The sequence below is a fragment of the Empidonax traillii genome, unplaced genomic scaffold (assembly GCF_003031625.1).
Source record: "Empidonax traillii isolate 1590-97213 ecotype Southwest subspecies unplaced genomic scaffold, ASM303162v1 scaffold429:size503459, whole genome shotgun sequence".
Classification (NCBI taxonomy): domain Eukaryota; kingdom Metazoa; phylum Chordata; class Aves; order Passeriformes; family Tyrannidae; genus Empidonax; species Empidonax traillii.
This window is the reverse complement of record NW_020955622.1, coordinates 30,727-42,882: the sequence shown is the minus strand read 5'-3', so window position 1 is coordinate 42,882 and position 12,156 is coordinate 30,727. Positions and strand designations below refer to the sequence as shown.

At 39.3% G+C, this 12,156-nt stretch overlaps 1 protein-coding gene across 4 annotated transcripts in view; it reads left to right on the top strand.

Moving 5' to 3' along the window:
• Positions 1–12,156, top strand: part of TASP1 (taspase 1) — a 71,783-nt gene that overhangs the window by 42,804 nt on the left and 16,823 nt on the right. For all 4 annotated transcript variants that reach the window (XM_027894489.1, XM_027894488.1, XM_027894486.1 and 1 more), the window contains one exon: positions 6,578–6,688. In XM_027894489.1, coding sequence (XP_027750290.1) covers positions 6,578–6,688 — 111 coding nt within the window. The remainder of the gene's footprint in view (positions 1–6,577; positions 6,689–12,156) is intronic.

Here is a 12,156-nt window from a genome sequence, read left to right as displayed (position 1 = left end):
TAATAATTGAACCGAATAGCTTTATAATAAAGTTACCTGTCTTTTGCCACTATTTAGAAGTAAAGGATTCATGCATTTGGCATATTGTACATCTTGAACCTTTTTTTTTTTCTTATCTGTAAAATTGTAGAAAAGCTGAGTGAGTTGTTCTTCAGATCGATTTTTAGTTTATTTTGCCCATATTAAAAACTTGGAGACATAGTAAGTGTTTTCCCACCTTTCCTTAGAGAAGATACTTTAGAGACAGCTTGTCTGGATGTTTGAATTTGCCTTTTGTTATCTTTGAAACTTACCCAAATTTACTAAAGTTTCAACCTTTTGGAAGATTTCCATCGCATATTCTTAGTAGGTAAATCATCTAAGGATATTCTGTCTGCAGCAGGAATGTGCTCCATTGATCCCTCTAGGATCAATGCTTTAGGAATTGGACAGCACTTTGTTTGCAGGTGTTCTTCCTGGCAGCAGGTCAGTAAGTTAAAAATTTCCCCTGCTAGTATGAAGACAAGATGCAGCAGCTGATAGGAGTACAAAAAGCTGAAAGTTATGCAAGTTTAATTTAATAGTACAGTGCATTCTTTTAGACTGGAGCATTCAATGTCTTTTCAGAATTATACATTAAATTTTTATTTTAGTATGTAACTAACTGCATCAGTATCTTGCCAGGCAAATATTTTCATTGTACTGTATTTTTGGTTTTTTAAAATCACTGGCTTGCAAGTTTTTAGTCAGCTCTTTCTAGAGGTGTTGGAAACGACATAAAATACAGGTTTCACTGTGTTTCCATTAGGCATAACTACAAGTTATTCCGGAAATAAGGCAGCAATAGTAGCTCTTGTTAGCTGACACTACTGCTGAGCTGAAACAACAGGACCAGATTCAGACTCTGCTGTATAGATAACCCAGTACAGATAACCTGTAACTTGTATCTGCAGCTTCTGAAAAGAGAAGACTCAAAATTCGTCAGTGGAGTAAACCAGATTAATTTTTCCCTTCTTGACTGCGAGTAACGCAATGTCCATTTTACGCTCCTTTTAAACCAAGTTGCGACACTCGGTGTGGAGGTACCGTGTGTTTCACTAGACAGGGCTCCAGCAGCTTGTCAGGGCTCCCCAAGCTCCCTGCTCGTGGCTCACAGAAAGCGAGCTGCGTTTCCATTCCTCCTCCCATTCAACAGGAGCCTCTTTCATGTCGGCAAATTGAAACCGCGTGTTTTTTCGGCGTGCTGCGTGTGTGAGTGTGTGTGTGTGTGTGTGCCCTCTGGCACACCTGCTTCTCATTTCCTGACTTGAAAGCATCTCCCATCAAAAGCAGCAGAAAAAAACCCCCAATTTCTCTCTGACACGCTGCTCGCAGGCCCTCGCCCCGCTCAAGGCCTTGCTTGCCTTTGCCATCCCGGTCCCATTGCTGGGGGATCCGGAATGGCATGTTCAGCTTGTGTTGTGCTGGGTTTTTTCTCCTCTTGTTGTGGTTCTTTCAGGGCATTAGAAATCTCCTTGAGAAGCCACTGTGCTTGAGGGGGAAAGCAGTGATTTAATCCTTAGTTTCTTGCTCAAATGCAAGACCGAATCTACCGACGCAGGTTTGGGATAAGCTGTGAACTATGAGTGTTAGTTATTGTTTCATACAGAAAGATTAACATTTAAACATTTTAACTAGGGTTTTGGGTTTTTTTTTGACCTTATCTTTAGGTTAGTATGCATTTTAAAACGGTATCAAATAGCTCAACATTGAAGATGTTAACAATCTTAAAAAATAAAAACCTCACCAAAAATAAGCCCTAGTAACTTGGTTGCTGTGGAAGCTGTGCAAAGGCTAACTAGCAAAATACAGAACAGAACTATTAGCTATTAAAAAATTGCTTAGGAAGAAAAAATTACAAAATTTTAAGTTTCAGCTTAAATGTCGTGTCTGTTTTCTCAGTTCAGCACTGATATTTTCACAGCCAGCTGCAGCACATACCCCTCCAGTGCTGTGCTGTTGAGTTCCATTGGCTTCATTTACCACCAAGCCCAACAGAACAAAACCTTCATAAAGACTTAAAGCTCAAAACTCATCATAGGCATTTAGATAAACGCTGATTGAAATCATGGAATGGGCCTGATCCTCCAGCAGAGTGGCTGATGGTTCACATGCTCCCTGAACTTGCCTTTGTTAAGCTTTGTTCATTACTGGTGTGATCAGGTTTTATGCAGAAAATACCTAAAAAATTTTGGCTAAACTAGTAACTTGATAGGACTATTGAGTACATCTGTAACTGTGAAGTTATAATAGGATAACCGAAGAAAAAGAGAATGAATCTTGTCGGGATCTGGTAGGAATCAGTGCGGAGTATTTGAGTAGGAAAAATGATATTATTATCAAAAATTCCTCCTTCCGATACCCACAGAAGAGGGAAGTCCTAATTCACTGTTGGTCAGCTTGGCACTTGGAAAGAAACACCGCATTGAAAACTGTGCTGTGGCACGATCCAAGAAGAGAAGTGTCTCTGAAAATTAGTTCTGATGTTTCTGTACGATCCCCAGGGGTTTTCTGTGTTATCTTCAAGTAGTTTTCAGGCAGGGGTAGGAGCTTCTGGTTGAAGACAGGTTGCTTGGGATCTTTTTGATGAGTTTTGTTTGTTTGTGGTTTTTTTTTTGTTCGTTTGCAAAATTCTGGTTCTCTCCAAGTGTGTTGGTTTGAGCACTAAATAAATGTGTTGTGGTTGTCAAGCCTTGTCGTTCTTGCCTTCCCTTGCCACATACCCCTGAAGCTTTAGGAATCTGTTTAATTCTTTCCCTCTCGTGTAGGAGGCTAGAAACTTGCATCAGAATACCTGTCTTTGCCTGTATGAAAATTGTATGAAAATAAACTGTATAGACTATGCATTTCCTGTAGAAACACTGCTCCTTTTGCCAGTAGTGATCCCAGAGGAGGGCAATTAATTATGCTTAGTCCTGTGAACATGGACAACAGCAGTTCCAACAGTAGTATTTTTGTCACTGGAGGGGTTTTGAATAGGAAACACAGTGCTTGCAAAATATGCCTGGGTTAGGAAAATAATTTGTTTGCTATATGAAACAGTTATTTCAGTGAGAAGCACTAATTTAACCCAGTAAATTTTTCCAGCTAGTCATCTCCATTTGAGTCACCCGTGTGTGAAGTCTTAGGGAAGCGCTGCTCTGTCATTGCAAAATATTTGTCTCTGAAATATAACGAGCTTCAGGTTACCAGAGAAGTCATCCTCCTAACTGGGAGAGGGTAGCAAAATGATTTAAACTCTGTTTACAGGACAGTTACTAAAACAAACGTATTTGAGACTTTAATGTAGAATTGAAAAATTCTTATTGGGAGTCCCTGTTGCTTTGGGTGTAGTGTTTATTCGGTGGAAAAACCGCCAAGTATAGGAACACATGCAGTTAAATGCAGCATAACATGAGATAGTTCAGCAAATGAAGCAAGATTTACATTTTCATCAGCTCGTGTGCATGATTTGGAAATGTGTTTAAGTAGCTTTCACTGTAGTTGGTGTTCTGGGGTCACGTTAATACAACTTTTTTGGAAGTTGGCTGATGTGGTGGTTAGATTACGAGTGACTAGAGCTATAAATTTGAACCCACAGCATTATATTGTAAGATGTAAATCAGTTTTGATTACTGTACTAATGTGTGCATTCATTTTGTGTCTAGTCCTAGAATTATCTCCAGTGTTTAAGGCTATAGAGACAGATAGATCTGCTAAACCTGCAAGACAGTTTGCTTCTGACTGGAGATAGTAAAAAGGGTAATTCCACTGCAATAATTAGGGTAGTTCTTTTTCTCAACCTTTATCTGGTCAAAATATGTAAAACGCTGCTTAGTTGTTTTGTTTGTTTGTTTGTTTGTTTTTCCTCCTTCAAAAATAGATGTTCCTACATCAAAAACTACAGTAACAAATTTTTCTTTTCCAAAAGGGGGAATTATTTTCCTCAGTTGTCTGTCCCTGCAGATTGCCAGCATGTGATGTGTTGAAAGATTTTTACATGTGCTGCCAGCAGCAGTCTGTGAGTTTGCTGCCTTATAGGTTGACAGAAGTATGACATAAAGAAATGACTTTGTCTGTGGGGATGTCGAGATGTGTGATGTGTTAGGAGAACTGCAAAGCTGCTTTCTTTGTGGTTGATCCTGGATCACATCAGTGGGGCTGCAGCTGTTCTTAACCCAGATTAAGTTTTCTCTCTCTCTGAATGTTTTTTTGGAGCAGACTTGATGTTATGGGAACTCTTCAATAAAGTCATTCTCTTGGGGGATAAATAACATTCTACGTCATGCTAAAAAATGGCTATTGTCTTTTTGATGCCAGTTTAAGAAACACTTTAAAATTGTGAAGTAGTAACATCTGGTTTTATTACTTGATGCATAGGACATGCATGGGCTCACTCTCATTTCTGTGTCTCATTTGTTTGATTCCCAGTCTCAGACCCAATGCTTCTTACCTCACAGAGGGTATAAATGTTATATTTAAAGGTATTAACAGGTTCTTTTCAAGCAAAAAAATCAACTTGCTCTGTTTTTGCTAGAGCATATACTTACTTAGTTTCTTTTTTCTTCACAGCAAAACTTTGTAGTGATTAAAGTTTCTTAGTTTAAAAAAAAGTGATATCCAGGTTGTGATCTATGGGTAAAATGCATCTTGTGGCTTTTTTCCCCCCCCGTGTTCTTTGTCTGGAATAAGTAGTAGATGACTCTCAGGTTTATTGTGGGCAGAAGCTTTTGAGTGTGGGTGTCATGAGGCAGTGACTGGACAGGCTGTAAGCAGCTGCTGAGGATGCTCTATTGCAGGAGCCTCTTGAAGATTATCTCCCAACCAGGACCCTTCCCTTGTGTCTTGACACTCTCCATGAGCACACATTTGTGCTCTCAAGAACTGCCCCTTGGGCTGTGGAATTGTAGGATTTCAGCTCTTTCCTTTTCCTCTGTTTGTAACTGCTTTTACTCAATCAGTTGCTGTACAGAGGATTTTTTTGTCCTTCTGTTGTGCCACGTGTGTGTGGATTTGTAGAGTTGTATTAACCAGGAGACACTGCCCATTAACAGGAGAACATAACTGAAGGCTAAGGTATTATTTTGATGATTGAAAGTAGCGAGATTTTGGGACAAATGCACTCAGTTTTTCATCAGTCTGATCCCTGAGCTGACTCTCTGACATCTATTGGATCCATAATGCTCCTGAAGTTTTTGTTTTGTTTTGTTTTTTTTTCCTAATCTTGGAAATTAGGACTGAGTGGGGCAATTTTTTTGTTTCTCTTCTCTATTAGGAATTTTTAAAGAACAGTGGTTGTAAACTTACTCTGCATTTAAGGGGGAGGGTATAATTGTGTGACAAGTAAACAGAGATTTTTTTTTTTTTTTAGTAGCCAACTGGATTATAAAGGTATTTTTTTTAAGAAGCCAGCACAGTGCTTGCATCAGCTTGTCATGTTTAATGAGAAATATGCTAGAAATATTTATATATAATTGGGAATTGATTGTATTTGACTTCTCTACGTGTTCTGGTGTCTAATGCAGTTTTAGGCCCTGACATCCTCTGAAGTTACAAGTCTGATCAATCAGTAGTCACCCAAATGAGATAATTTGAAGTCATTGTTACATTATACCTGTGGATCAGTTGTGTTTCTCCTTCTTTCCTAACTGGATAACACAGTTTAACTGGCTCTTGCTTAGACCTCTTCCAGCTGCTTTGTTTGCTTCCTTGCCATTGAGGATAAATGTCAGCAAACTGGAGGCATAATTAGCATGATGACCTTTGTCTATATGCAGAAGGTATCACCAGAGAGTTTTCCTGTCCAAAAAAATTGGTGATCCAATAAACATGCTCGGGGCCATTTGGCCTCAGCGTGTCCCATATCACAGCACAGGGATGGAAAAGAGTGTAGGAGCAAAAATAGCAGGTGTGAAAGTGTTCCTACAGAATAAAAGCAGCAGTAATGACCTGTTTGTCTTCATCCTCAGTAGGTTTCAGGTGATACAGAAAACACCGAGGCAATGAGTGGTTATTTGCAGAAGCTTTTTAGTTTCTTAAACTTTTTGAAATTATAGGAATTTGTGTTAGGAGTGCAGTGAGCAGCCACTCTGGCAGAAAAAGGATGGGTGAATTCATGTATTCCTTTGTTGACAAAAGGCTAAATCAGGTGGACTAAGCAGAAGATTGTGTCAGGCAGAAGGAGTTAGTGTGGCATTCACAGAAGATCTTCTGGAAGACTTGCATGCCAGCATCATTGCTGAGAGAGTGATGAGTAAGTGGATTCTGTCTGGATAAAGGTGCCAGGTCAGAGGCAGTCTCTCTGTGCCCTTTTTAGTTCATGAATTTGTGCAGTAGAAATTTCAGGAAAGTTGTGAGATAAACAGTGGAATTTTCGGGTGACTTCAGTGCCACTCTCTTTTTAAAATATAATTAAAAAAAAAAAGGCATGAACTTGTCATAGGCATCACTACGAAGAAACCGTCCTTATTTGACATAATCACAGCCAGATTAATGTAATGATGTGAATTAACGACAGAGTTACTTCATAGTGACACCTTTATTTTAATTATTCCCAATCTTAATGTTTGGTTTTTTTCAGGTTGTGGAGAGCACCTTGTCCGAACCATACTGGCCAGAGAATGTTCATGTGCTTTGCAAACAGAAGATGCCCACCAAGCTCTCCTAGAGACTATGCAAAACAAGTTCATTGGTAAGTATGTGGTCCTCATTGCCTAAAAGTTGCCCAACGTTGTTTAAAATGCGAGCAACGCTGTAAAACCAAATTAAGACGCTTATTTTTATGAATTCTGTTTAAAGTCTTGTGTTGCAGTTGGCTTCGGATTTAGTGTTGTGTGACATCTGAAAAATGTTAAACTACAGAAGAATATTTTAGGAAATCTAAAGGAAAACCCTTGGAAGTATCTCAATTGTTATGTGAGTCATAGAATACCCGGAGAGGTTTGAAGAAAGAATTTCCTGCCTGAATCATGGGCTGTGGTGTACAATTGCATATTTTAGAATTGGTGGTTTTAGGAGCATTAGTAAAAATTATTCATCATGTTAACCCTTTTAAAAATAGCAGACCTCAGAACCATCTCGTGTTCTAACTAAGTGCTTTAAACAGACAGATTCTGGTTTGCTATCTACACAATGAAATTAATTTCTTGCAAAAGTGAAGTGGACTCCATTCAAAACCCAATTTTTTTCCTTGATTAGAGAGAGTTGCACAATCTGGCTTTAATTTCTTGTGAATATAGATCTTGTTTTCTTTCTTCAAGTCACAAGCCAAATACAAATTCGTCATTTTCACGCGTCATTTTCACGTGTCATTTGTCACGTGCCATTTTCAAATATCCACACAAGCTTGAACTTTTGAAAGCAGCCTCGATTCCAGCGAGGCTTCTGGCATATGTGTTGCCTTGCACTGTCTTTATAGCCCTTAAAATGTTTGGAGCTTTAGACAATTTTCACCTTCAAAATTTCTCGTGGACAACACAGTACCTCTTGTCCACTGTGCTGCCAGAGCTCATTTTTATGGTATTTTAATTAAAGCTGAAAGAGGGACATGTGCACACCTTTTGGGGTCCCAGGGACTGATGCCCTTGGTCTTGACAAGCAATGCATTGCAGTTTCTTAATTTCTGTTTATAATATTGAGTCCATGTTAAACTCTGCTTGTGACAACATTCCATTTGACTGTTTGAAGGAAATCACCCTCACACTGGAAGGCTGCACTTTTATATTGCACTCACTTCGAGGTGCTGTGAGAATGCAGAACAACCTTAGTGGGTGTTCCCCAGAAAAGATCCTAATCCAAGCAGCAAAAATTTAACTTCTTGTATTCGATCACTCATTCCAGTGGCAGAAAATTGGGAATTTGTGTACCCAAGAGAAGCCTTTAGGAAGGAAGCTTGCGATGACTTTGCTAACTTTTGTAGGTCTTCTATGGAACTGGCCTAACTTGAGGCAAGTCAGATCTTTAGTTCACACTCCCAAAATTTATTGTGCTGTTTGTGGAAAGAATACTTAAAAGCAAGCACAAACTGTACTGTATCTTTATAAGATTTTATATTAATACATAACCACAAGAAATGGAAAGCAACTGATGAAGTATTCATAGAAACTGGCTGATAAAAGACCAAAAAGATCGAACTTTTTAGTTGAGGTGCCTTCTTTAAGTTGGTTTTCTCTGTTCTTTTTGGTAACAGTGAGCAAAAATGCAATTCTTCTTTCGCTGTTTAATGCAAACATGTTTTGCCACCGTTTTGCATAGCAGATGTTTTAATTTTAAATGCTAACTAGCTACTCTGTGATATATACATTGTATTCTTTACTGGAAATGTAAAAATATTTCTGTAAGAGATAAGAACATCTTAAATGTTGCTGAAGTTTGTGTTACACCTGAAGCTATCAGTTGCAGAGAAAGAGGAGCTGCACAGACAGATACCAGGCTAACAGTGTGATGTCTTATTGCCTTGGGAAAACAGACTTATCCAAACAGAGGAAGGGAAAGTGAAAAGAGTGAGAGGCAGGATCAAATCAGTGCTCCTCATGATAAGAAAATTTGAAAAAACTGCTTTGTAATACCTTTTTCAAGTTTCGTATTTTAATCAGGGACAGACCTGGCTTGTATTTTCAGGTCCTGCACCTGGGGAGGAACAACCCCAGGCTGAGGGTGACCTGCTGGAAAGCAGCTCTGCAGAGAAGGATCTGGGGATCCTGGTGGACAAGAAGCTGTCCATGAGCCAGCAGTGTGTCCTGGGGGCCAAGAAGGCCAATGGTGTCCCTGGGATTTTTTTTTCCCTGTGAATTTTCATAGACAAAGTGCTGGTTGCTAGCTCAGGAGGTGTGGTGTGATGCAGGATTTCTTAATGTTGTGATACAACAGGATCAGGTGGGCTAACAGACTCCTTGCTGGTGGCGTGGATTCTCCTCTTGCCTTCCTTAAAGCCCTGTTTTGTGGTCCTGTCAGACTTTCACCAGAATTAAAATGGACCAAGGCTGAGAAAAACCCAGCCTGTAACAAAGCTGAGCTAGAATGTTTTGTCAGAAGTCAAAATGTGTCTTACTTGTATCAGAGGGCTGAACAGCTGATTTTGGCAGTTGCCACCAGATTGGTGCTTCCTGTTTACAGAACTCTCCGAGTCTCTGCAGAGCCCTGGGAATCCTTCCAGCTTGGGAATGCCTGGCTTAAACAGTGAATGCTGCTTAAACAGCAGGTGATGAGCAAACTCATGTCAGATGTGCTTCTCTCATCCTTTCTCAAAGCTGGGTAATGGAGAGAAATTAAGTTTGGATTTTTTTGTAAAGCGAGCGAGCTCCGTATCATTTAAGTCAAAGAGCACGAAAGGCTTGGTTCTCAGTTGAAGAATGGTGTTCTGTAAACACAAATACCTTCCAAACAGAAGAACAGAGGGTTTGGTTACTCATCATTCCTTTCAAATGCAGCCAAGTTTGTGGAATGTAGACTTAGAGTAAATGTTTGTGTCATCTCACTGGCGGGAAATCTGGGCTTTTAACAATGGCAGAGTTACCAGTTGTGCTTAAAAGCTTCTTATAAGGTGTTAGAAAATAACAAGCTGAAAGAAATAATTGGAACCTGATATTTGTTCTCTCCTTAGTGGAAATATGCTTCTCTATTCCTGTATTTTTAAGTTGGGCTTCAGTTGACAAACGAGCAAAGTCTGCAGAAAGGTAATGGCAGAAGGATAACCCTGACACTTTCTTTTTAGAAATTTAGTGTCAAATTCCTCTCCTCTGGGCAGGAGCTTGGACAGTTAGGGATCACAGAATATGAGTTTCCTGATGATTAGTTATGCTTGTTGGGGAGGGAAAAGCCTCATGCTTTAACAGTTACAAGACTGCCAGTGACTGGCATTGCACCGTGTTATTGTTAATTTATATTTTGGTGCTGCATCACTCTAAGCCTTGTAGGTTTTGTGGTTCTGTAACAGAGGAAGCAAGTTTTGGAAGGGTTACTATGCTTCCCCATGACACAGAGGAGAAGATTTGAGAAGAGAATGAAGTGATCCTGAAGTTTCATATAACCTGTTTTATTTCACAAGTTTGTATTTGATGGTAGACAGAATCTACCATCTTCATTAACTGTACAGTCTTCATTAACTGTACAATAAAACCATCTGGAAACTTAACATGGTGATGTTATACAAGGGTTTGTCTTGATCCTGCCTGTGCTTCTTCATGTCAGGAGCACTGAGGTTGTATTGGTCAGTGGTACCCTCTATTATTTAATTTAGTTAATTATTTAACCCTGTAAAGTTTAGAGTGCAGGCGCTTTCCCTTGCAGCTTCTTTAAAAATTCTAAATAGATGTTTTAGCTTACTGTGAAATAAAAAGACCTGTGCTTTCAGACAGCTTGTGCTTAAACATTTAGCAAATAATGGTGCATGAAATTAAAAGCAGGCTTCGTTTAGTGCTTCTTATATTCCTCTCATGTTTATTTCATTGTTACCTTGGAGTCCAGTGGGATAGAAAGCAGAAGCAGAGTGGCAAAACCGCTCCACTTTCAGCACCTTTGGTACACAAAGCCTACAAAGTGTAGGTGATCTATAGGTTGTTGTCCTGATAAAGCCTAAATTTCCCTCACACTGCAACACGAGGAGGTTTAGAACTGCTTGGCTGTTAAAACTGGGGGATGCTGAAGCACTGAATTGGTTCCACCACCCCCCAGTCAGTGTTGAGACCAAAGTCTTAAGCCTTTGAAAAGCTAATGTAAACAACGAAGCTGGTAATGGTTTCTCTACTGTGGAAGAGTAATGAATGTAAAAACATCTGATGAGCAGCTGGTTCTTCCCTCAGCTGGGTAAGTGTAAATAAAACACTTCTCTTACAGCTTGGTGTGGAATCTGTGCTAGAGTGGATCAGCAGCTACAAATGGGGAGAAAAGGCACAGGCTCTGAAGGGAACCACTCCCATGGATCACCTGCTCTGGAGGAAGCAACGGGAGAGAGGTTTAGTGGGGAAGAGGTGTCACAGAAAAAGCGTTTTTTTCACTTGTAGCTCTAGTTCCTCCAGAGCAAGGGTGAAGGTTGAACCCATTATTTGCCTTAACACTCCTCAAATCTCTTAAGTTCTATCCCTGGTCAGCAGCTGAACCTGGGTCATGTTCACTTCTGATTGCTCCTGCAGAACCCGATGGGATCAGTGAATGTGGAGTTGCTCTGAAGATGGTTTGCTTCTTTTAATTTAAGAGACCATTACTGCATATTAATGAAGTACAAAATATAGAAACAAAAACTTTTGAATGCTTTCTATATGTCGGGTGGCAATAACAGAACAGTTGAGCTTTGAGGGAGGGAAATGTGTTGCATAAAATACAATTTTGTGACTGGGGGAGGTGAGGATTAAACCAGACCTAGTGAAATAAGGATTTTGCTTGGTTTTTCCTACCCCTTTTCTCTGGTGTGGCCAGTCAGTGCTGGCATTATTAGTTAATGCTGCAGTTGAAGTTTTACTTTGGATTTTTCGTGCCACATTCCTCAGTGGTATTGCAGTGTAACTGGGAAAGGAACAGTGGCTTTCATGAGAGTTAAAAGGGTATTAAAAACCCCGGGTTTTTGTAGTGTTGCCATTAGCAAGCTATTAGATCAAAGATTTGTCTAGCAATTCTATTTTATTGCAGTGGGAAAAAAATATTTTTGGCTAAAAGACATATTTTGATTTTTATTTTGCTAAATTTTTAATTTGCACAGCAAGATTTATCATTCTGAAGAGTACAGGGAGAGCAAAAATGGTGTAGGAGTGTGGGAGCCAGATCACTTTTTCCTTCTAATGAGAAACCATTCTGCCTTTATAATACACGTGGCAGTATTTCAGTTGCACCTTTTCTCTTCCTCTAGAAATACTAGGTAAATATGATGTATATGAAAAAATGTCATTATCTGTATTGTTATTTTTTTAACGGAAGTCTGCACTATTATTTTTTTTTCTCAGTGGGTTCCCTGTAGCAAAATGAGTTTTAGACCTAAATTAATGAAATATGTTCTTAACCTTTGAATTCACAGTGTTTTGAGAACACTCAGATTAATTCCTCTGTACAGTGCATAGATTCTGTGTAGAAATAAAGCATAATACTGCTTTTGTATTGTTACTTTTACAGATTTAATGATGGATGCATAGCATTCAGCTGTCTGGAATTTTGTTTACCATAGACCTACTA